Source organism: Stigmatopora argus, chromosome 23 (assembly GCF_051989625.1).
Source record: "Stigmatopora argus isolate UIUO_Sarg chromosome 23, RoL_Sarg_1.0, whole genome shotgun sequence".
Taxonomy (NCBI): domain Eukaryota; kingdom Metazoa; phylum Chordata; class Actinopteri; order Syngnathiformes; family Syngnathidae; genus Stigmatopora; species Stigmatopora argus.
In genome coordinates, this window is record NC_135409.1 from 1,100,001 (window position 1) to 1,126,576 (window position 26,576).

A 26,576-nucleotide genomic window follows, 5' to 3' on the forward strand; every position below is an offset into this window, starting at 1 on the left:
CTCCGATCCAACGCTTCCTTTTATTCGCTGTCGCCTCTTCCAGTTCTTAGCTTAAATGCTAAATAGTCTCCCCAAGTCTAAAAGTCATCTTATCAAATTTGTACTTGGCAGTGGAATCCCCCTGGCTCTCCTTTGGCTCTTTGTGCAACCTTTTAAACAAGCAGTGTTTATTTGCCCTCTTGTGTCTATTGATCTGCCTTCGCCGTTGACCATGGGGGCTGCCGCCATCTTTTACTCACCAGTACGACGCCGTTGTTGTGTTAAAGTGAACTTGAGTGGCGTGGCTACACGCCTGTCGTTGTTTAATCAGCATTACTAGACTAACCACACTGCCACCGTCTACCTACCTACTCCATGATTAGTTATCTTTGACTGTTTCTACCATATCCCAAGTAATTTTCATTAAACTGGGGTGAAAGATGGCTTAGATCTATTCAGGCAGGCCCAATTATTTTTTGGGGTAGCTGTTGTATTCAGGGAATAATGGACTCGTGTGTGGGTTGGGAAGAACAGATTTGCTTTTAAAGGTATGAAAACAAAATACAACTTGGCACTACAACGTGTTGCTCCAATCTGCGGCGTTACGTGGACGTAAACAACTTCTAAAGTATTATCTACATCGAAAAGGAGAAATACAGGTTTGCCCCCACTCCCCATCCCCCTCAAGTGTTGCTTAATTGGCAAGCACTTTATGTATGCTACCAAATCAATAGCTTGAATAGCTCTGGGCAGATTGGCTCATTGTCTCATGAACACATTGACATTCGACGTTTCACACCTTGGCTAATTTGCACTTGCTATTGTTTGAACAGGAAAAATAAAGCTCTCAAACGTGACTTGTGTCAAGGGGGCACTCAGAGAAGAAAAACCTGACTTTTCATTTTAAAAAGGTGTGTTCTAGGTTTAAAAGTAGTAGCATTGTTGGGTTTATCGTTGAAATTAAAGCAGCAGGCAACAATCAAAATTTGAGCCGGAACAATAATGTCTGAATATTTACATTACTACATTTATTTCGGGACCTGTTTGTGAAACAATAATAACTCCCTCAGTGGCATTGACAATGATAGACATCCAATTATCCTTCTGCTGTGAATTTGACGTAGTTCATCACTAGTATAGGTCAATGGCAGCCAATGAGTGGACTTCCTACCTTTTTAAAAGAATAACTCTGAGAGAACGAATATTATAACATGTCACTTTTGAGACCCCTTTTTTGTTTTAAAGATCTCTTGTGGAAGATGACAGACTAATGAATAGCTTCTATCTGTCACCTAATCATTTTTCTTTTAAAAATTAAGTGTTTTAGTCAATGTAATTGTTGTCAATGGCCAACACAATATTTGTTTCTATTAACTCATTGGCTGCTGTTGAAGTATTGCACTTCTACTGGTGATAAACTAAAGTGGCATTACAGTGGTACCTCGACATACGAGCGTAATCCGTTCCGAGACTGAGATCGCATGACGAGGTTCTCGTAACTCGAGCGGACGTTTCCCATTGAAATGAATGGAAAAAAAATTTAATTTGTTCCAGCCCTCTGAAAAAACACCAAAAACAGGATATTGGATTGGAAAAATGTTTTATTTCTTCTAATTCCCCATCTATTAACAAAGTAACACATAACTAGTGGTTTAATAGAAATAAAGTGTTTAATCTAACTAAAATTGGGCGGATTTCGCCGAGGCGAGAGGGGCACAAAAGGGGCGGGGGGCTTCGTTTTTTTTTTCTCCACACAACACACTCGTAAACAGAACAAACACTCCACCCTCACGTTCGTTATCGATGGGCTGTTTGCTGTCGTACTATTCCCTTCAAAATATTCCGAAAATGATGCACACAAATGTCCTCACAATCGGATAACGCACGACCACTTGCCAACGAGCAGCAGTCTTTTATCAGCGATCGCACCGCTGCTCATGGGAGCTTCGGGGGCGCTGGCTAGCGGCTCCTTTTAGCTTGTAGCATCTGTGTTCGCATCCCCTCGAACGGCGCCTATGATAGAGTTGCTACTGGGGATGCTGTTGCGAGCCAGTGCCCCTGATGTTCTTATGAGCAGCCAACGAGAAGTACCGTATTTTCACGCCTATTTGGTGCATCGTTACTTACGCCGCAGTGTCAGTAACGAGTGCTATTTCTGTATTTTAGACACACAAAGCACGCACCATTTCATTAGACACATATATATTATATATTTCATATGGATTAAGATCGAAACGCGATAGCACTGGCTACCGGAAGCAGCTTATTTCCGGGTTCCGGTGCGCAGTGACTGCTGGGAAATATAGTTCTTGGGCGCTACACCCACACGCTAAAAACATGCTTTAAAAAGGCAACGGAAGCAAAACTGAGTTCGGTAGTGCTTTATTTGGACATTTTACAATTTACTCAAGTCATCATCACCTTCAAATCCCTCAAACTCCTCATCTTCTGTGTCAGAATTAAACAATTGCCCGAACGAGCCTTCCAAATAGCCGGGTCCCCCCCTCTCTTCGTTATCAGAGTCACCGTCATTTCCATGTGGCTCCTTAGAAATTATGCCGGCTTTGGCAAAAGCTCGAACAACCGTGCAAGCAGACACGATCGCCCAGGCGGCAACGATCCATTGACAAATCGTAGCGTAAGAAGCCCGGCGCTGCCTGCCACTTTTCGTGAAGCTGTGTTCGCCAGCGATCATCCACTGCTCCCACGCCGCTCGTAACTTTGATTTGAAAGCCCGGTTGATGCTGATGTCCAGCGGCTGTAATTCTTTGGTCAAGCCTCCGGGAATGACAGCAAGCTCTGAGTTCATTTTCATGATCTGGTATTTAACTGTTGCTGTAAGATGAGCACGCATGGAGTCGCAAATCAAAACAGACGGCGAGCTGTGAAAAAATCCATCTGGTCGCTTGACATAAATGTCACGTAACCATTCTCGCATTTTCTCCTCATCAATCCAGCCTTTTGGATTCACCTTCACGATGACGCCGGCTGGAAACTTTTCTTTAGGCAGAGTCTTTCGCTTGAAGATCACCATTGGTGGTAGCTTCTGCCCATTAGCATGGCAAGCGAGAACGACAGTAAAAGCCGACTTCTCGTGCGCCGTTGTTCGTATCGCCACCGTGCTGGTCCCCTTTCTCTCGACAGTGTGGTTCATCGGGATGTCGAAAGTCAGTGGCACCTCGTCCATGTTGGTAATGTGGTTTGGCTGTATAAGTTTGTCGGCAATCAGCTTGGAGCAGTAGGTGCGGAAAGCGGCTAGCTTGTCAATGTAGTCCGCCGGGAGTTGCTGTGCCACGGTTGTCCTCACTCTGATCGCCAGATGATGCTGTTTCATAAAACGAAAGCACCACGACGGTCCTCCTGGTCGGCGCCGCTCGGCGCTGCCCGAGCGCTCCCGCTCGGCGCCGCTTGGCGGCGCCCGGCGCTCACAAAGGGTGCTCTGCTTTATAAGGCGCCCTGTCTATTTTGGAGAAAATTTGACCTTTTTTGACTTTTATGCGCGCCTTATAGGCGTGAAAATACGGTAATATAATACTCCTCGTATTAGATAAAAATAACAGGAAATGCAGCAGCTGAGCTTACCCACGTATTGATTGTGGGTAAAGTTTTATTCTGAGTGCCATTGCCTGTCGGCGTTGTGTGCACGAGTATACTTCATTACCCAGAAAGCCCTCTTTTCCCCGCGCATGCGCGTTGTGCGTTTCCTGGTCTGAATAACTCATCCGGTGCTCGTAAATACTGTTATACACGAAAGATATGCAAAAAAAAAAATGCCATGGCCACCTGGCTTGGTCGCATCACGAAATTTTGACCGCATCACGGGCGAATTATTAGATCGAAATTTCCCCCGTAAAACGAGCATTTTGTATGACGAGGTACCACTGTACTTTCTTTGTAAACAAGCAGGCGGAATAATAGCATTACAATAGGCACTGTTGTGTAATTAAGGCAATGTGCTTTGTTGATGGAGTCCTTTTGGGCTACAAAACCCTGCAAAATGAGCACCCCAATCAACACAGTTTTATGTAGAGTTGCAAATAAAGTGGAAGCTTTTTAAAGGACACAGCCTCCTCAGCAGCCTAGGCAACGGGGAAAGAATTAGTAGTTTGGATTAAACCGTCACTCGCCTGCTTTTAAGAGCATGTTTATTTTCCGGCGTAGTGACTTAACCCCCGGGGGCTTTCATGTTCATCGCTACCTTGACCTATTTGGGAGTTGCATCAGGCAGAGGTGGGTGCAAGAGCACACCGCTTTGTGTTTTGGGGAATTTAGTTGACCCAATTGCTGTCACGCCGCTTCTCAAGCACTCTGTATCATTGGAGTAGATGGAGAGCAGCTCTGCATTGAATCTATTTTTATAGACAAAGATAATTAGCTTTGACCAATCCGTGTACATCAGGAGTCACCTTCTCAGGTGCAAAATCTACATTAAGTACAACATCTTGTCCAGTCACAAGGTTGACTTGGCACATTTCCGCAATGGGTTGCATGCCAGACTCCGGCTCGAGAGCAGTATTAAGAAAACAAGCTCCTCTACACTCTCCAGGACATTACTCAGCATTAAAGCACAAGGAACGGCGCGCTAAAATGTCCGCCGCACAAAACGCACACCATTAAAGCTGCTATTCTTCTTGCCCATAAGGAAATCCTGGTCATTTCCATATTGTGTTTGCATATTCAATTTTCAATGTGTGGCACTTTGGCTTGATTTTGGATGATGATCACTGTATTTTACTGTGGGGCAGAGAAGAAAAAAAACATTAAAAGAATTATAGATTTCAACCACCAAAGTGGACCACTTGTTGTTTTGGATTCATTAAAAAACAAAGCAGATCTTCTAAGGGTGGCGGCCTAAGTAGCATTTTTTTCTTCTTTTTTTGGGAAAGATGCAGAGTTGACGTATCCCTAGCCTCTCTGAAACAGCTGCGTTTGCATGATGACATAATCCCCAAAAGCTCCATTTGGCTAGCATCATAAGTAGTGTAAATTGTGTATGCTTAGGTCTCAGCCTCAACAGCAGAAGCAGCAAAAAAGAAAAACCTCCGATGGAGAATGTTGCATTAAGCCACTTATCGGTCTTCAGCACATTCAGATAATCCTGCAGGCTTAAAAATGGCTCCTGTTATGTGCCCCCGTCGGCATGTACGTATAGTACGGGTAACGCTGCAAGTGCGAATATGCAGAAAAGATGAAGGTGCAATTGAGAACGATTAATTTCGGGAAATGCTTGAAGTGTTAACATTGCCTCTATTAAGATAACATCGCAATTGCTTCCCAAGTTCAAACGTACCTTATCATTTTCGCTTTGGTTTTCTCACTCCTGGAATTTTGGCCATCTTGTTGAGGATGTTATTTATCAGGATGATTCATTGAATTGAATCAACAAAATGGGACTCCAGTTATTGAACCTAGCGGACTTTTCTGGGCACCTTTTTCGTTTTCCACTAATTAGCAGCCTTTCTTTTCTCCCAATACCTTCAGTTAACACCCTGTTAACTCAAGTAATTGCAGGTATTTTTTTAGGCATTCAATAGTGTTTGATTAGTCACACTCTAATAGAGCGTACATTATGTATTCCCTATTTTTGCATTCTATTTTACGGGGAACTCGCTTTCAAATATGGCACTTTAAGATTTCATCTTTCATTATATGTGTCTTATAGCACGTTACACTTTTAATCTACGGCGCCACACCCCATTATACACGTCATTTGATTTTTTTCGTGCTAGAGGCGTGCATGATAGGATGTCCGCGGGGTTAAATGAATTCACGAGGTGACAATAAGACTGGTGTATTTGAATGATACTACAACAGCTGCCCATCAGGGTTTGCTTTCCTACATACCAAAATGAAATATCATTATGGAAAATATTTGAATACTGGTGAAAGCGGAGATAAATACCTCGCACGACATCAGCCCAGATCCAAAGTTCAGCATAATGAGTTCATTACTGCGGCATGAGCTGCTGAGCTTCACTGAAGAGAGATTTCATTAATGACACCAAAATGGAACTTGCTAACAAAAAAGACAAAAAAACGCAAACTCCACACAGGTCTGACCTGGACTTGAACCTAGGACTCCAGAACTGTTAGGCCGACATGCTAACCACTCACCCACCAGGCCGCCTCCATTTAGATTTTTCAAATTGATTCGTTTTTTCAATTTAATTCTTTTTAAAATGTGTTTTTCTGAAATGAGTGGTCTGTTACAGTTCAACTCTACCAATTAATGTGCAATAGCTGAAAGGTAAGTCCCACACTTTTATGTTGACACACTTGACCCTTTGGACTTTCCAAAAATGGCAATGGTGTATCGCATCCCCCTGCCGCGAGCGTTGGACTTGTAGCACGAAGCGAAAGCGCCCCTCTTGAGTTCTGTGACAAAAGTGTACCTCCAGGGTCTTTGAATTGGTCCACAGGGACTTGTGTAGAGATTAGTGAGTCATGCGGTTTCTTCAGTGTTTGTGTGCCTACACACATCTGCAGTCGTCCTTTTGGGAGGTCTGTGCTCATGCCTGACATGATGCACACTGACTAGAGTGACCTTGAGAACCACACAAGTACCCCTCCCCACGCCCCCAGCACACACGCACACATACACACACGCGTGTACTCACAGTAATTCCGATTACTTAACTCTTTCAATGCTGTTGGTAACAATAGATGTCCAAAATTGTGGGTGTTTTCATCTTTCCATTGAGAATGTAATTAGTTTGTTACTATTAGATGCCCAATTCATATGAACTGGGTGCCTGGCAACAAATGAGCATTGGGCATCTATTGGTGTCAGTGGCGGACAATGACTTGACCTTGTGCATTTGTTTGTTTTCATAAGGTTTAGTATTTTACTTGGGTCGGGTTAGGGTTATTTTCGTTTTTAACATTTTTATTTACTAGATTATAGTACAGTCAAGGCCAAAAGTTTTGAGAATCACACAAATATTACACAAGTCTGCATTTCACAAGTATCAAAAGCTTTTATTGAGAATTACATGCAATAATTGCAGTGTTGATGCTTCTTTTTCAAGACCTCTGCAATTTTCCCTGGCGTGCTGTCGATCAACTTCTCAACCAAATACATACTGACTGATGACCATCCATTCTTGCATAATCAATGCTTGGAGTTTGTCAGAACTTGTGGGTTTTTGATTGTCCACCCGCCATTTGAGGATTGACCACAAATTCCCAATGGGATTAAGAAACTCTCCAGATCTTAATCCCATTGGGAATTTATGGTCAATCCTCAAGCAGCGGGTGGACAATCAAAAACCCACAATTTCTGATAAACTCCAAGCATTGATTATTTTTAGAATGGACGGCCAGTCAGCATGCCAGGGAGTCTTCAGAATAGGTCTTGAAAAACAAGGGTCAATGCAAATATTGACCTATTGCATGTAATTCTCGATTAACACTTTTGATACTTGTGAAATGCTGCTAATTGTATGTCATCGTACCATAGAAACATCTGGCAAACACCTGAAAGCCGTGAAGGAACGGACTGTGTGAAAATGTAACATTTGTGTCATTTCAAAACTTTTGGCCATGACTGTACACAGAGTAAGATGCTGTATGCAAAAAAAAATAAAGTAGATAAAAACAAAAAAAAGTCAAGAGTTTGATTCAAAACCCCCTCACCACCTCAAGAGAAATTTTATCTTCAAAATGTTGTAATCTTTTTTTTTTTAACATGCATCTTATTCTTTTCAAATGAAGTGTTCCAATTATACCTTCTAACCACAGTTTAAATGTTGGTCCATTTGCACTCTTTTATTTGCCCCAAAATTATTTTTTTTACTAATTCGATACCACATTGATAGGTTTATTAATAGGTATACTTTAATATAATATAAAACAATACAAGGAAGGCATCGGGCACATCTCCGGCGTTAACTTGCAAGTGAGAATCAGTCCTGGCTCGTCCTCGCCACTGTGACATTCTGAAGAAAGGCATCCTCCGTCCATTTAGTCGCGCATAATCAAAACACTTAAGGTTATCTGATTCAAACAATTTCATAAGCTAACCGAATAACACAATTAAGGTCAAAAACAACTGCCACAACAATTGCATATCAGGTCGGAAACCAAAGACAACTGCGTAAGAATTTGCACAAGTAAGCATAATATTTTCCATACAAGGTGAACCGAGCGACAGTATTTTGAAACAATATGCGAGTATTTTCGGAAGTTGATTCAATTATCGCCATCTGCCGGAATCCAAGTCAAAGCAATTTAAGAGTCCTTCACAGATCTTCATTGCGAACTCGGATCAACAGTCCTCGGCCCGGAACTTGGTGATCTGTCAGGTCAATAGTCCTAAAAACAATTAAATGTCCTCGGAGCCAGCTGCCATGGAGAGTGACCTCGAACTTGCTCGGTCCCAAATTGAAATAAAGCTCGTATACATATAATGATTAATATTCACATATATAAAAATATCCCAGAATAACCCCAACACACATGAAAGAAGATCTTGTGCTTTGCTCAATTCCCCTAAAATTTCTTCCAATACCGTAAGAATAATGAACTAAGAGTCTGGTTTGTGGGCATGTTTCTTTAGGTCAATGTGACAGTGGACTACATCAGAGCAGCCACCGGTGCCGGCGAAAGCACGCCGGCCTTCTCAGAGCGCACCTGTGCCACGGTCACTAGCGGTGGCATGTAAGTAAGACCCAGGTAGTGCATGTCCTACTCAAGATTGATATTTTGTGATGATCCTCTTGGGCGTATGAATTTTGTTGGGGGCATACATTTTGTTGAGGTTGGCCCGGTGGCGTGAGGGGTTATTGTGTCGGCTTCACAGTGGGAGACCTCTGTTCAAATCCAGGTTCGTCCACCTGTGTGGAATTTGCATGTTCTCACTGGGCCTGCGTGGGTTTTCTCTGGGTACTCCGGTTTTCCTCCCACATTCCAAAGACATGCATGGTAAATTGCCCCTAGGTATGAGTGTGAGTGTGAATGGTTGTTTGTCTCCTTGTGCCCTGCAATTGGCTGGCCACCAATTCAGTGTCCCCCGCTCTGCCCTGAAGACAGCTGTGATAGACTCCAGCACCCCCCACGACCCTAGTGAGGATAAAGCGGTTCAGAAAATGAGATGAGCTACCCTATTCCGATCCTCTGCCGATCACATAATCGTACCTGGGACATCTCTAGTTTTCTCGGTGAAAACCTCCCCATGCTTTTTCACCCACAGTAACATCGCAGAGGCTCTGGTCAGCAAAGGCCTGGCCACGGTCATCAGATACAGACAGGACGACGACCAGCGTTCGTCACACTATGACGAGCTGCTAGCTGCAGAGGCACGGTGAGTAACACCTCGGATCCGACCCGTTAAAAAATATGTCAACACAAGCGAGATCTCCATCGTCCCAACGATGAATAGAATTGACTTTAACCTTGAGGGTTTATTTTTCCCTTCCAACAGGGTTTTTCATTTTTATTTTAGCGGCACGTCACAACCTATCATTTTTCATTATTTCCCCGGGAACCTAAATTTCCACACATACATACACGTACTCGTGTCCCCGAACGCGGGTTGCCTTTTATACAGCTGCTTTGAATATAATTATATGTAGGTGCAGTAGGGAGATTAATTGCAAGCCTTATTACTGTGCTATAGAGTTGGATCTGGCTGTAGATAGAGCAGATGCAGCTTCCTTTTACAGTCCGGTCTCTACTGCTGCTTCCCTCCCTTTACTCTCTTATCGCTTCTTGTGTTTCTTTCTCTCCTTATTTGGCCCCTTTTCCCACTCCTCTGCTTCCTTAATCTCTCCTTTCTCCGGGGATGGGTGGGCTCGGGAGGGGTGCACACGTTAGGGCTGATGAGAGCTGTCTGTCTTTAGGCTTGCTTGTATTTTTAGTAACTTCAAGAAACCTCCCTCCCTCCTTCCCTGTGATTGAATGCCTACTATATGCATAGCACTGTAGGAAAAAAAGAATACTTGACTGGTGAAAGATCTGAAAAACAACTTCAAGAGGCAGGTTAAGAAAGAGGGAGACCAATTTAAAGGAAATAAGTTTATTACCAAACTGCAGGATGGGGAGAGCTCGAACAGCGTGAACGCTCAGTCTGTTGTCCTGCAACTCTCTCCGAATGACCAGTGAGTGAGTCCTACTTACAGGCAAAACTGACGGTTGTCAGCAGGACTTTGGACAGATACGTTTTAGTCATTTGCAGGGCAAAAGTAATTGATCGGTGTCAGAGTGTTTGTGCTGACATGTCAATCCAATCGCAAGACTAAAATTGATTAATCAGTCAGACAGTTGAGTGTTTATGCTGACATGTTAGCCATTCACAATTTGTATGAGAACGATGCTTTTATACTCACAAAAACTGATATAATCTTACAACTGGTAGCTTTCACCCTCTCACGTGGCTTTTTATAGCACTAGCCATTAATGGTCCACCGTGAGACCGCCATTTTGAAACTGGAGCAATTGTGCCAAATTGGCGGTTTAAGGAAGTAGACATTTTCAAAAACTACTCTCATTTGAATGTTTTGAATCATGTTTTGCCGCTTTGATTGCAGGGCCATCAAGAATGGGAAAGGGCTGCACAGTAAGAAGGAGGTTCCCATTCACAGAGTGGCAGATATCTCTGGGGTAGGTCTCCCTGACAACTTCACAGGAAATGTGTCATCCCTAGATGCTGCAAGATTGTTATTAACTCCAAATAAACTGCTGCAGCTGTTCGCTGATCATTGGGTAGCACAGGCAGAGGGGAAGACCGATTAATTCTAGTCCTTTAACATGAGTTTTTGTCACTTAGCACTACAAAAAGGTGCCATTGTTCATTTCTACCCCCTCCCGGTTGAAATGGATTAGATGTCTATTGTCATCAATAGCAACAGATGAGTCAATTCTGCTTTGTAAATTAAGGTTGAATTTTTTAAACCTTAAACGCAACAAAAAAAATAACCCCATCCAAGCTTTCATCCTTATTCATATCAGATTTAGTTCTTCAAAGTCACCACAAACCTGTACCTCTTATTCAAATTCACAGATACTCAACTGGCCATTATGCTTGTTGCCGACACGTGTTGCCGAGGAAACCCTTATACATTTTGATGAAGCGCTTTAATAGTGCACACCGTCAAAGACTCTAAATTGAACTTTGTGAACATTGTTGTCTCTGTCACTCGAGGGCTCTTGTACATCGCTCCCATGGCCGCTTGAGAGACTTTTGGGCAATTACCGTATTTACTTGCATTTTAGCCGCCAATATAAGCCGCACCCTGAAAGTTGCCTTGAAATTTTTGAATTTTACAATTTCTCGTGTATAAGCCGCCCCCTGATTCCCAATACAGACACTCCCCTACTTACGAACGAGTTAGGTTCCGAGCGATTGTTCATAAGTTGAATTTGTTCGTAAGTTGCTCAGTGCTATATTTTGTATTATAATTTATGTTTAAGGCCTATATAAGTATATTGAAGGTTTATATAAGTGCATTTTTATGTTTAAGGCTTGTATAAGTAACACGCATTGGTTTGTACTGATTTTTTTTTTTTTATAACATGGAGAGAATACATACAGTACTGTATACATACATTAGAGAGAGAGAGATATTTACTAGGAACTGGACGAAAGAAGCTATCTAATAACGATTGCACAGTAATCTTATTTTTTCATCATAAATGGAGATACGTTCACGCACTTCCGCATTGCAACGAACTGGGCAGAGGAAGGTAGATGCTGGGTGATGCCAGGCATCGGTATTAGCGGCGGAAAGAAGCACTACTCGGAAAAAGGCGCGCAATACAAAATTGAACTTACGAACATTTTTCGACATAAACGCAATTTGCAGACATGGTCGTATGTACCGTTGTTCGTAACTCGAATGTTTGTAAGTAGGGGAGCGTCTGTATTCACTTCCATATTCATGGTTTTAATAGAGTACAAATGTGTTACTTTGAAGGGTAAATCTTAAGAAAAATCAATCTCAATTGGTATTTCTGAGATACTGTATGAATCAAAAGCACATTATTAGGTCAATATCATGAGGAAGTTAATATGCCTGTCTTTGTAAATGCAAAGTATCAAATTATTCAATTTGAAAAAAGAAATACAGTGGTACCTTGTCATACGACCGCTCGTCATACAAAATTCTCGTCTTATGGCGGAAATTTCGATCGAATAATTCGCCCGTCATGCGATCAAAATTTCGTGATGCGACCAAGCCAGGTCTTTTTTGCATATCTTTCGTGTATAACAATATCTACGAGCACGGAACGATTAATTCGGACGAGTTTCTCCTAAGACCAGGAAACGCACAACGCGCATGCAAGAGGGCTTTCTGGGTAATGAAGCATACTCGTGCACACAACACCCATAGGCAATGGCAACCTTTCGCAGAAAAAAACTTCATTACCCAAAATCAATACGTGGGTAAGCTCAACTATTGTATTTCCTGTTATTCTTTCTAAGGAAAGAAGCTCCCGCGATCGTTCTTTAAAGACTTTCTCGTTGGCAAGTGGTCGTGCGTTATCCTATTGTGAGGACATTTGTGTGCATCATTTTGGGAATATTTTGAAGGCAATACAACAGCAAACAGTCCATCGATAGCGAACGTGAGGGTGGAGTCGTGGCAAACCGCCAACCCGGAAAACGAAGGTAACAAAAGATTACAACAAAATTAGAATTCAGTTTTGTGTAAAGTTACATTAAACGTATGTTTGAGTGTCTGTATCCAAGTTAATTTAAATTTGTTTGTTCCGTTTATGAGTGCGTTGTCGTGGAAAAAAAACGAACCCCACCCCCCCACACCCCCAAACGTCTCGGTCTCCCGTCGGCGAAATCTGCCCAATTTTAGTTAGATTAAACACATTTTATTACTATTAAACCACTAGTTATATGTTACTTTGTTAATAGATGGCGAATTAGAAGAAATAAAACATTTTTTCCAATCCAATATCCTGTTTTTGGTGTTTTTTCAGAGGGCTGGAACGAATTAATTTGTTTTCCATTCATTTCAATGGAAAACGTCCACTCGAGTTACGAGAATCTCGTCATACGAGCTCAGTTCCGGAACGGATTAAGGTCGTTTCTCGAGGTACCACTGTAAGTCTATCTTGATGAGAACCTAATGCTTACTAATTACAGAAATTACAATTGTCTTACCAGAAGTTTAAGATGTTGTGGCAGCCTATTGCTTCTAATGTCAAAATATCTAGTCTTTCGATGGTTCATATTACTCCAATAGTTGTCACTTTTGAACAAATACAACAACAAAAAATCAATATTAGCGAGTTAGCTTAGCGTGTGACCGGACGATTCGCCGAAAGACGTTTCCCCGACGGACAGTTCGCCGAACGGACGTTTCGCCGAAGCGGGATTCGCGCGTTCGCCCCGCCCCTGGATCGTGTGTGTACATGTTTCTCAACCTCGGCCTGCGGGCCATATACGGCCTGTTACAGATAACATTCATTTAGGAATAACAAGGGCATGTACTGCCCCCCGCTGGACATATTTCTAAATACAAGTACGTACTACAATGTGCTGCCAATTTTTAATATATTTTTTTATTTTATCCTTGCGTTTAAAGTATTAGCCATTTGGACACGCAATGTAATTTATCAAAGCTGGGGATTGATGTCTGACACTGAGAAAAAACCAACACTAGAAGACTTATGTGAAATTCTAAGTGCCTCGGACAGACTAGAGGGCTGAGAGAACAATACCTGAAAATGCCATGGAACACACTTTTACTGCTAGTTTAATTTTAAATAATTTGCCATTATTTTAGGAAATACATATTCAAAATGATTTGCTGAGAACCTTAATTCAATGATTAATCTCAATGTTTTCTATGCTGGTGTAAGTTTTCTGGGGTAGGATTGCTGGATTTACAATTTCATTACAGTAGTACTTACTGTTACTACTACTATTTTTTCTCTATTTCTTCTGTCACGTACTGTTCTGCGTGATCTCCAAATGGCTACTACTTTAAACGCAAGGATAAAATAAAAAATATAAAAAAATGGCAGCACACTGTAGCACGTACTTGTATTTAGAAATATGTCCAGCGGGGGGCAGTAAATGCCCTTGTTATTCCTAAATGAATGTTATCTGTAACGGGCCGTATATGGCCCGCGTGCCGAGGTTGAAAAACATGTACACACACGATCTGGGGGCGGGGCGAGCACGCGAAACGTCCATTATGCGAACTGTCCGTCGGCCAAACGTCTTTCGGCAAATCGTCCGAGCACCAGCTTAGCGTTGCGATGTTCTTTGATAGCGCTGGGACACCTCATCTACACAGATACTCCGGTCAAAGAGTGAGACGTTGGCACACAGATGATTCTTCAGCTTCTTTTATATCAAATTCAAGTAACTGACAATGTAGAGCATTCTTCTTTGACAACACATTACAGTCAACTTTGATGAACACTGAATCAAACTCCGCTGGAAACGTTCGCGGTGCTCTCTACTAAAGACTACAACTATAGGACCCAAAGCTGTCCGCCTAGGTGCCTGAACGAAAAGAAGGATATAACCTTTCTTTTAATGAAAACAAAGGAAAACAGGAAATTTATAACAATCAAAGTGGATTTTAGTTTTATTTCAAAATCAAGGCTGATTCACAATTTTCACCTCCATTTTCATGGTTTTTAGGAAGGACAAATATGTTACTTTGAAGGGAAAATCTTAAGAAAAATCATCACATGTGGTATTTCTGAGATACTGTGAATCAGAAGCACATTATTAAGGTCAATATCATAAGAGAGTTAGTAATTCATCCAGTAATGGTTGTTTTCTTACTTCAAAACAGAAAATAACCACAAATAGTAAATGTTAATTTGCCGACATCTACTGGTGAAAGAGTTTAGCGACGCAGTAAGTCTTGTGCCCTTGAACCATACCCTTGATTCAGTCATCATTTTTTTTAAGTTACAAATGCGGCCTATATGCGAGAAAATACGGTATATGATGATTGCGATGGGCCACAGAATTATACCATTACATTGGTACCTCGAGATACGAGCTTAATGTGTTCCGGGACTGAGCTCTTATGTCGATTTTTCTCGTAACTCAAACGAACGTTTCCCATAAAAATTAACTAAAAACAAATTAATTCGTTCCAACCCTCTAAAAAAACACCCAAAACAGGAGATTGGATAGGAAAAACATTTTTATTTGTTCTAATTTGCCATCTATTAACAAAGTAACAAATAACTAGTGGTTTAATATTGCTAAAATGTGTTTAGTTCTAAAATTAGACGGATTTCGCGGAAGAGAGAGAGTGACAGAGAGATGGGGGGAGACTTTTTGCACGGCAACCCGCTTGTAACATAACAAACTAATTAAATGAACTTGGATTATGATGCAGACAGTCAAAAATAAATTTAATCTAACCTTACACTAAACTTAATTCTAATTTTATTTTAAATTTTGATAACTTTCTTGGCTCTATTTGCCCCGCCTCATCCCTGACTTTCAGATGCAACCTATCGAGGGTTATTTGCTTTTGTCTTCCCTTCAAAATATTCCCAAAATGATGCACACAAATGTCTTCGCAATAGGATAACGCATGACCACTTGCCAACGAGAAGTAGTATATACGCCATTCGCACTGACTAACGGAAAAAAACCCACATGAAAACACATAAAAATGCAACGCTCCACCCAGCGCTTACAGACATTACATGAGGGAGTTGCGACCAGAGAGACATTACACGAGGGAGGCGGGAAGAGAGACAGTGCCCATGATGTTCTTATGAGCAGCCTCTCACGTCCTCTGTCTGCTCGTATATCAAAATTTGTCTCGTATCTCAAGATAAATATTTGCCAAAAATTTTACTTTTATCTCAAATTGCTCGTATGTCGGGGCAGTCGTATGTCGAGGTACCACCGTATATTGTTTCCTATCTCACTTTATGATTAATATAAGATTGATGTGTATTTATATGCATGTGTATATACATTGGTACCTTGAGGTATGAGCTTAATGCGTTCCGGGACTGAGGTCATATGTCGATTTACTCATATCTCAAATGAACGTTTCCCATAGAAATGAACTAAAAACAAATTAATTCGTTCCAACCCTCTGAATAAACACCAAAAACAGGATATTGGATTTCATCTGTTCTAATTTGCCATCTATTAACAAAGTAACAAATAACTAGTGGTTTAAATTGTACTAAAATGTGTTTAATAGTACTAAAATTAGACGAATTTCGTGAAGGGGAGAGAGTGAAGGACAGAGAGGGGGGGAGCATTTTGCACGGCAACGCGCTCGTAACTTAACATAGACAAATTTAATTAAACTTGGATTATGATGCAGACGCACTCAAGTTTATTCTAACCTTACACTAAATTCTAATTTTGTTTTAAATTTGTATACCTTTCTTGGCTCTATTTGCCCCGCCTCCACCCTTACTTTCAGATGCAACCTAAAGAGGGTTGTTTGCTTTTGTCTTCCCTCAAAAAAATCCCCAAATGATGCACACAAATATCCTCACAATAGGATAATGCACGACCACTTGCCAACTTGCCCAGGAAGTAGTACTCCTCTCATATTCGCGAACAAGCTCCGCTATTCGCACTGACTAATGGGAAAAAAAACCCACTGAAAAAATGCAACGCTCCGCCCAGTGCTCGTAGAGATATTACACGAGGGAGTTGCGATCGGAAAGACAGTGCCCATGATGTTCTTATGAGCAGCCTCTTGCGTCCGCTGTCTGCTCGTATATCAAAATTTGTCTCATATCTCAAGATAAATATTTGCTCAAAATTTTACTCGTATCTCAAATCGCTCGTATGTCGGGGCGCTCGTACGTTGAGGTATTACTGTATGTATTTGTACAGTACTGCCTGAGGACTATCTAGTAAAAGATGTTTATTGTCTGTCAGTTGAACAAAATGAAACCAAATGTTATTGAGCCAGAAATATATTGATTTTGAATTCTACTCATTCATTTAATCTGCCAAATTCACCTTTTAAATTGCATGGCAAAATGCAACAACCTTTGCAGCATATTCTAATTTATACTATTATAGATACAGTGGTACCTCGTCACACGACCGCTCGTCATACAATATTCTCGTCTTACGACGGAAATTTCGATCGAATAATTCGCCCGTCATGCGATCAAAATTTCGTGATGCGACCAAGCCTTTTTTGCATATCTTTCGTGTATAACAATATCTACGAGCACTGAACGATTAATTTAGACGAGTTTCTCCTACGCATCGACCAGGAAACGCACAACGCGCATGCGCAGGCAAAAAGATGGCTTTCTGGGTAATGAAGTATACTCGTGCACACAACGCCGATAGGCAATGGCACTCTTTCTCAGAATGAAACTTCATTACCCACAATCAATACGTGGGTAAGCTCAGCTGTTGCATTTCCTGTTATTTTTATTATCTAATACGAGGAGTATTATATTACTTCTCGTTCGCTGCTCCTAAGAACATCAGCGGCACTGGCTCGCAATTCCCTCTTTGTAATATTTCTGGTCGAAACTCTCTCTCATAGGCGCCGTTCAAAGCGGTTGCAACCAGAGCCATTACAACGAGGGAGTTGCGAGCCTGTCTTTATGAGCAGCGGAGCGATCGCTAAAATGTACTACAAGACTATTTCTCGTTGGCAAGTGGTCGTGGGTTATCCTATTGTGAGGACATTTGTGTGAATCATTTTCGGAATATTTTGAAGGGAATACGTAGTACAACAGCAAACAGCCCATCGATAGCGAACGTGAGGTTGGAGGCGTGGCAAACCGCCAACCCGGAAAACGAAGGTAAAAAAGATTACAACAAAATTAGAATTCAGTTTTGTGTAAAGTTACATTAAACGTATGTTTGAGTGTCTGTATATATTAATCCAAGTTAATTTAAATTTGTTTGTTCCGTTTACGAGTGCGTTGTCGTGGGAAAAAAAACGAACCCCACCCTCCACGCCCCCAAACGTCTCTGTCTCCCGTCGGTGAAATCTGCCCAATTTCAGTTAGATTAAACAAATTTTATTACTATTAAACCACTAGTTATGTGTTACTTTGTTAATAGATGGTGAATTAGAAGAAATAAAACATTTTTTCCAATCCAATATCCTGTTTTTGGTGTTTTTTCAGAGAGTTGGAACGAATTAATTTGTTTTCCATTCATTTCAATGGGAAACGTCCGCTCGAGTTACGAGAATCTCGTCATACGATCTCAGTCTCGGAACGGATTACGATCGTATGTCGAGGTACCACTGTACTGTAAATATAAAATGGAGCAAACACTGAATTTAAAAAAATATACCGTATTTTCACGACTATAAGGTGCACTAAAAAGTCTTAAATTTTCTCCAAAATAGACAGGGCGCCTTATAATGCGGAGCGCCGTGTGTAAGCTCTGAAGCCTGACGGAGAACACTTCTTGTCGACACGCTTATTGTATAGAAAGAAGGCGGACGTGGGTGGGGTCAGACGCTAAAGGCACATGTTTATTGCAAAACAATTTCGGTTTGGTTTCTAAGGCCCCCCGAAGCAGCGGTGAAAAACCAAGTCACGAAAATGAACTCTGAGCTTGCCGTCATTCCCGGAGGCTTAGCTAGTTAGGCCACTATTTGCGAATGGATTGTGGCCGCCTGGACGAACGTGTCTGCTTGCACTTGTTAAAGGCACTAACAACAGATGCTTGAAAACTGCTGGACATCGGCATCAACACAGCTTTACGAAGGGTGGCAGGGAGCGCCGGGCTAGTTGCGCTAGCTACTATTTGCGAATGGATTGTGGCCTGGACATCGACATCAACACAGCTTTACAAAGGGTGGCAGGGAGCGCCGGGCTAGTTACGCTTGCTACTATTTGTGAATGGATTGTGGCCGCCTGGACGAACATATAAATTTCAGTGTTTTCGATGACTCATTTGGACAATTGTTCAATTCGGACACAGAAAATGAGGACTTTGATGGATTTGTGGGTGATGATGACGTGAGTACATTGTAAAATGGCTAAATAAAGTACAACCGAACTCAGTTTTGCTTCTGTTGCCTTTTTAAAAATGTGTTTTTAGCGTGTGTCCGTATGTTTAAGATGCTGTATGTTTTGCCATGCCTGGCTGCACCTTTAAAAGTCGTGCGTGCTGTTTGTGTGTCAAATACAGAAATAGCACTCGTTACTGACACTGCGTCTTTAAATGCGGTGCGCCATATAGTTGTGAAAATACGGTAGGCAAATTTTAGAGCCCAAAATAGCCCGAAGTTTTCCTTTTCCCTATCATTACACACACAAATACACATGCTCCCTATACGTCGGCTTAAGAGATTGTATATGTGTGGAGTGGGAGGCGTCCCCAAATAGAGCAGGCATGCTTTGTGCACGTTGATTGTGGAAGACTCAGTGGAGGGTAGCGGCAGAGTGCATAAAGCACTCGAACCTCCTAAAGGTTGCGTAATAATCTCCCTTCTCATGCGCCACCCCCGCCCACGCCGTCGTGCTGGCGCAAACGGGAGAAACTCGCACCATTCGACAACCCACTCTTGTGGGCTTCAATTCTAGTGAGGAGGTGGAATTCATGTCCTTGGCTTCCATTGGCGACATAAGTTGTCCGATCCATTTTTAAACCTGTCCTTTTTGCCATCATTTGAAATGAGCTCATCCCCAGTAGACATTTGAATTGTGTTCATTCGCTGCCAACCCTCGCAGTTCAAATGGATTGGTCGTCTATCGCAGGGGTCTCAACCACCGGGCCGTGGTCGGGTACCGGTCCGTGAGCCACCTAGTGCCGGTCCTTCAGAGAAATAAATATTAATGTTTTCAATCTCACCCTCCTACTGGTGATAAAAGTTGTTATAATAATAATAAATAATTAGTATTATGCTTGGAACTTGTTTTTTTAACCATCGTGGACATTGTCCGTGGAACCTAAATACCCCCGCATAAGAAAAAGGTTGGGGACCGCTGGTCTATTGCATCAACGCCAGGGAATTAGCTAAATTGATATCAGGCAACGCTTAACCGCAGGTATTTACTTCTTTTATTTGTACAGATTTGTTTTTGCAAATATTAACTGCCACTCAACATGACACTCTGTTCTTTTGGCTTCCTTGTTTGAACTCTATTTCTTAACTCCAAGTCTTGGCACCCACTCCCTCGGCTCCTCTGCAGCGCAACGCATAAACACAGAGAAAAACAGAGTCCACCGGGGCATGACTCACTCGTCTGTTGTGCCTACATGCTTATTCCCGGCAGTAACAACTTATTAAATTATTTTGGAGCGTTTATGATTTTTAGCCCCTCTCGCCATCCCCGCATGAATACACGACTCCCCCGCGTGTAGTTTTGGCCCGGGCCTTGCGCCCCCCACACCCCCCAAAAGAAAATGTGTGTGTGTGTGTGTGTGTGAGTCACAGTTGGAGACTGAGATAGATGCCAAATTGGGAATTACTTTAGATTGCATGAGCTCGCTTCCAGACGTGTCACCAAGAAGTCAACTTCATAAGGCCTGAATAAGATTTAAAGATGTCTAGAGGAAGGGAAAGAAAAGCCTGCAAAACCCCCGTTGTTGCCGATGTCGTTTTGTCTATTTCAGTTGCTTTTGATAAAACGTTGCGGAAGTCATTTTGCGCTTACTGCCAACAGACAAGACTGATATTTCTTTGTTTGTTACGATGAATTCAACTCATGAACAGTAAGACTTGCGGACACCTTAGAAACCCAAATACTTTTTTTTAAATTGAAACACCTGTCACACAGGAGACACAGAAAGCCAAGCAGTTCCTGCCCTTCCTGCAGCGGGCCGGACGCTCTGAGGCAGTCGTCGAGTACGTCTTTAGCGGCTCCCGGCTGAAGCTCTACATGCCCAAAGAGACGTGCCTTATCACCTTCCTGCTCGCTGGTGCGTACACATTCTTCAAGAAAAAGCCTCTGATAAACGTCCAATCCATTGAGACTGTTCAAATGGATTTGATGTCAATCCCCGTCAATGGTGCTGATTTCAGTCTGGTCTCCCTCCTGGCTTTTTGCTTCCCCTCACCTATCATGACACTAACTTGTTTTTGCCATTAAAATTCTACTTGACGAAACCGTGCATATTTGGAGACAAACATCACCGTTCTGCTTAATTGGTCCTGAGTGCGTAAGGGGATGTAATAATTACTTTTGAAATTTGCTTCTGATTGTCTTTGCAAGCCGCTCATACTTTTTTAATTACATTTTGCGCGGCGTCTGCCTCAAGATAAAATGGCAAGACCCTCGCCAATAAGAAATCTGCACGCCAGGATCATTTGACATATTTTCCTAATTAGACTGCTTAGTACACACGCATCCTTTACATTTTATATCAAAGCAAAGGTTATTAGTGAAATGAAAAGAAACCTGCTTGGGCTTGAATTGTGATGGAAGCAATTACCCAATATGCCTTGTCTTTAACTTTTGCATTAGTGCCGATTAGACCACAGTACTACAAATGAAACTCTTCATGCAAATGTTTATTTATAAATCCCATTCTATTAGTGTTTTGACACCTCTTGCTGCCATTAGTGCCCCATTCATTTATTTTTCATGCTAAATGTCAACTTTGTCATCACTTTGAAGTCTTTACATGTAATACAAACCTATTTACAGCAGGCATGTCAAAATTGCTCCGGCATTAGTTATATTATTTTATCAGCCGCATTGCTTTCATACTATATTCAGGCACAACCAAATGCCAAAAAAGGCCAATTCCGAGCCTCGATGAAAGGAAGAGGGTGAAGTAAGAACCTTGGAAGCAGAGAGGACATGCTAGCGGATGAAAGCAAAAGCCGCTGCATTAAAGAGAAGCACAACTGACGTGCTGAAGTACATCAGCTGTGAAGCCCCCACCAGCCCCCAAAACTTTCAGCTGTGTTTTTTTTACTCTCAAGGCCGTAACAGGTGAAAGGCGGTTTGAAAGCTATGTTGTGCAGTAATCCGTCAAAAAGGATGAGACAGCCATCAGTTCCCGACGTCGAGATTTACTGCTTTAGCGAAACGCCATAACACAGCTCGCGGCCGAGAGCCACTTGTCTTTTTTATCCACTGAAAAAAAAAAGAAGAGAGAAAAATAACCTATAACGCTTGTTGGTCCTCGACCACAGGAAAAACAGTTTGACATATGAGCTTAATTTAGTCTTTGACTTAGCTCATTAGTTAGAAACAGATGTGTCTCATCTTTTCTTATTGAACTAAATGGAAATCTGCTTTACATTGGCACATTTAAATCGACTACAATTTTTGCCTCAACTCATTTTGCTGCTGCTCCTCTTTTCTTGGCTAGGGTTACAGAAACCCTTTTGTCTTTTAAGCAAATGGAAGCGATATTTAACCTTAACTGCTGTTGTCGATAGACGTCTCATCTTGTGAGACTCCAGGACTGTATGTCTGATGTGGTAGCTTGCAGCACGGGGGCCCCACAAGGCACAGTGCTCTCTCCACTCCTCTTCTCCCTCTACACATCGGACTTTAAACATACTACAGACACCTGCCACCTCCAGAAGTTCTCTGACGACACCGCTATTGTTGGACGAGTGACGGACGGGAACGACCTGGAGTACAGGGGAGTCATCACAGCCTTTGTTGACTGGTGTAGGCAAAACCACCTCTACATCAACACCAGTAAGACAAAGGAAATGGTCATCGGTTTTCGGAGGAATCCTCAACAGACCACTCAGGTGAACATCCAGGGTACAGACATTGAAATCGTGGAGAATTTTAAGTACCTGGGTGTTCACCTCAACAACAAACTAGACTGGTCCACAAACACAGATGCCCTGTACAAAAGGGGCCAGAGCCGCCTCTACCTACTGAGGAGTCTACGGTCCTTTGGAGTGTGCAGGACACTGCTGAGGACTTTCTACGACACTGTGGTGGCATCTACAGTGTTTTATGCAGTGCTTTGTTGGGGATGCGGGAGCACGGAGAGGGACAACAACAGGCTGAATAAGCTGGTCAGGAGGGCCAGCTCTGTTCTGGGCTGTCCTTTGGACTCTGTGGAGGAAGTGGGAGAGCGGAGGATGCTGACCAGGATGATGTCCATCATGGACAGCACCTCCCACCCCCTGCATGAGTCTGTGGAGTCCCTCCGAAGCTCCTTTAGCAATAGACTGCGGCACCCTCATTGCAGGAAGGAGCGCTTCCGCAGATCCTTCCTCCCATCAGCTGTCAGGCTCTTTAACAAAAAAATGGCTGTGTGTTAAGACCTACCGTATGCATGCATGTACATTTATGTGTATGTATGTATGTATATATGTGCTAAGCAACACGTTTATTTAATTATATATTTATTCATGTATTTATTTCTTGACCTACTTATTACCTATCTATTTATGTCTAAAATGCCTTTCCTATTCCTGCATCCTCACCCTCTTGCCACTGGAACAACGAAATTTCCCGAATATAATTCGGGTGAATAAAGTTATCCAATCCATTTAAACCAGTTCAAATGGATCGGACGCCTGTCGCCACCAATGAGTTAAGCACCCTTATCGCGTCTCCGCCACTTTGCTCCACCCTAATCACCCTCACAAACAAAATCTAATAGTTCTGTTACATCAACTTGGTGAGCTAATTTCCTGGCTGCACAATTTTAATCCACACGCCCCACCTTGACTCATTTTTGCTAATCAATATTTGCACTGCGTTTCTCATTGCAGTTTGATAGAAGTGTCTGAAGGTATTAAGTAGCCACTCCAAACTTCCTCCTGGACATCATGTGATGAATGATGTGATACATGGTGGATTGACATGTGTGCCAGAGGGGACCGTGAGCGTGTGTCTCGCTGGTGATTGGCACAGGTTTTGTTTCTCGCGGCGGTCACAAGATGAATCGACTATACCTTGAGCCAGATGTTCTTCTTGGTGACAGGTGGGATTTATGCAATCACTGGCACCGTGGCAACCACTTCTCTGTGGGCAGGAGCTTAGATTCCTTGTCCTTCGGGATGGCCAATTAGAAAAAAATACTTAAGACCTGGGGAAAAAATATTTGCGTAACCGGCTCCAAACCCAACATCTCACTGGTTTCTTCATGTCACTACAGTGTTGGTAAACATTTTTAGTGACTCACTGTCATTTTGTCAAAGAAAGTCACTTAAATGGTTGATAACTGGATTTGGGGACTGGGTCGTTTTGCCTCGTATTCGGGTACAAGTTAAAGTGCTTGATAGTGTTGCGATGATTAATTCAAGAATCGGGAGACTGAGGGATTCGATCTTGTGGCATGATTATTTCATGTTATGTTGAAGCACCCTTCCTCTTGGCCGGATACGTGGTAGAGCAAGTGGGCAAACCGGTCCTCGAGGGCCGCTGTGGGTGCAGTTTTTTGCCGCAATTGATCCGGAAAAGACACGTTAACCAATGAGATTTCTGCAGAAAACAAGAAGCACCTGACTGCAATCCACTGATTGCACTTGTAGGACACCAGATTGGTGAAAAGGTGTCCACTTTAGGGATTGGAATGAAAACCAGCACCCACTGCGGCCCTTTGTGGAATAGTTTGCCCACCCTTATTGTAGAGCATAAATAATCGTAAGGCAAACCTTCGAAAGGTCCTACAGAGCTGTCAAATACTCCGAATCTTCCATACCAAAATTCATATGAAGAAAAATAAAAGTTTTGAAAGTTTTCGTCATGTTCTGAAGAAGTTTTGCATTTTGCACGTTGGAAAAACGTTCAATTATTTTGAAAATTAAGTAGCGCACTCCTTTTTCAACGACACCGGTGGGGAGACAACAGTTGGAACCTTCACGAGGTGTCTCCCGAGAGGCTGCCCGTCGCGGCCTGCGAATTCAACAAAACCACCCAGAGCTGCCACCCAGGAATGTGGGGTGGCACCCTACGTTTTTCATCCAGCCGGAGATATTCGCACTGCCCCACACCTCCGGCTACCCCCTGGATGAACTAATCCGCGTTCCAGTGGCAGCTCTAGCACTGCTGAGGGTAATCCTCAGGCGCCTGAGGTGACCTAACAACAACAACAACAAAAACGACACCTGTGCATTTGCATTGTTAGGGTTATTATAATTGTTTCCATCAGTGTCGACGTGTCTTAACTATGTCCACACAATGAAAAAGTAAGCAAAAGTTCATTTGCTGTTTCTTTTTTTTTTTATTTCTTTTCAAAAATTAACTATTAAAGAATATTTGAAATGCATTAGAAAATTACATATTTATTTTTGTATGCATCATTGTCAATCAAATGACACTAGGAGAAAGGGTCACAAAATCTGAAAAAATGTTTTTACCCACTATTAAACATGATCTTTTACATTTGACAGCTCGACTTGCCGCCACTTAAATCCTCCTGACAGACCTGATGCAAATTGTTGTTTAGTCATGTAATTTGATCAGGTGGTTTAAAAAGGGGTGTTTATTTAACCCATTTTCGGAATCCCCTGACTGGGAGATGCCAGAAATGAGACTTTTTGTTTGACCTGATGATCATAACAAAAGTCAAGTACGACCCCTTCAATAAAATGGCAATCACACAGTTGGTGAATGGAAGATTTGGCGCCTCTCTAAACTCAAAATCCTCTGCAAGAGTCTGACACCACCATTTGTGTCGTTGTATGTGGCCCAGGTATCGAGTGTCCACGTAGTAGCCGGAACACGCCTGGGGGCGTGCAGGTGGCGGAGCCTTTCAGCGAAGAGGCCATGCTGTTCACCAAAGAGCTGGTGATGCAAAGAGAGGTAGGACACCCCCCCCCCCCCCCCCCCCCCCCCTCTAACCTTCAAGCACCCGCCCCTCACAGCTATCGCTAAAAACCGGCACTCTGTCTGACAGCGCATATTAGTGCAATGCTGTGCGGACAATGTGTGTTTTATTGTTATTACTGCGGAGGGCCCCCACTTTGACACAAAACAATGTTATTTTGTTTTGTTGTGTGTGCCACCATGTCACAAACCCAATTAAGCCTTATTTAACCTCCTAAGACCCAAACTCTTGCAAGGCATGGATTTTTGTTTTCTTTTTTATATTCCGGCTAATTGGGACCTGATGAGCGTAAAAACAAAGAACTATCTTTTTACATGTAGTTTTTGAGAAAAATGATGTCCACATCATAAGTGAACGCCAGGCCCTTGTAGTCCAAAATTTAACATTGTAGTCTTTGACAACCTCAATGTGATGTCCACACGTGGACGCCAGGTCATAGGAGGTTAAAAGGCTTATTTAAAAAATGAGCAAACGGCTGAAAGTTAACTCGGTTTGTAATCATACCTGTATCGATTCGAAAATAGAAAAATGAGCCACTCATGCATAAAAACATGAACAGTTTCAATAAAATATACATGTTACAACTAAAATAGCAAAAACACTAAATAGTGAGATTATTTGAGTGAGACAAATGGAAAAAAAAAAGATCAGCAAGGAATGCTGAAATCCATCAAAGCTTTTAAAACTTGAGGTTTCCAAATTGTGAGAAAAAAATTGTCATAAACGGCAACCTTTTTTCACAGTGAAATTTCCTGCCATCATGTTTTTGCCTCACCTGGTTGTGGATCAGCGGGTTTGTGCTTTAGAAAACTCCATCCACTGTGTGTCCCTTCATTCACATGCTAATGACTTTTTCATAGGAAGCGACGAATGAACCAGTTATAATCCTGCCACAGCTTACTTACCCAGGCCACACACACGTTCACACCCCCACCGTACCCAC

The 26,576-nt window shown here is 42.3% G+C and overlaps 1 protein-coding gene across 3 annotated transcripts in view; it reads left to right on the forward strand.

The window, feature by feature from the left end:
- The window catches only part of snd1 (staphylococcal nuclease and tudor domain containing 1), a 157,493-nt gene that overhangs the window by 43,427 nt on the left and 87,490 nt on the right, over positions 1-26,576 (forward strand). For all 3 annotated transcript variants that reach the window (XM_077593846.1, XM_077593847.1, XM_077593848.1), the window contains 5 exons: positions 8,537-8,637; positions 9,170-9,280; positions 10,506-10,578; positions 20,656-20,797; positions 25,499-25,608. In XM_077593846.1, coding sequence (XP_077449972.1) covers positions 8,537-8,637; positions 9,170-9,280; positions 10,506-10,578; positions 20,656-20,797; positions 25,499-25,608 — 537 coding nt within the window. The remainder of the gene's footprint in view (positions 1-8,536; positions 8,638-9,169; positions 9,281-10,505; positions 10,579-20,655; positions 20,798-25,498; positions 25,609-26,576) is intronic.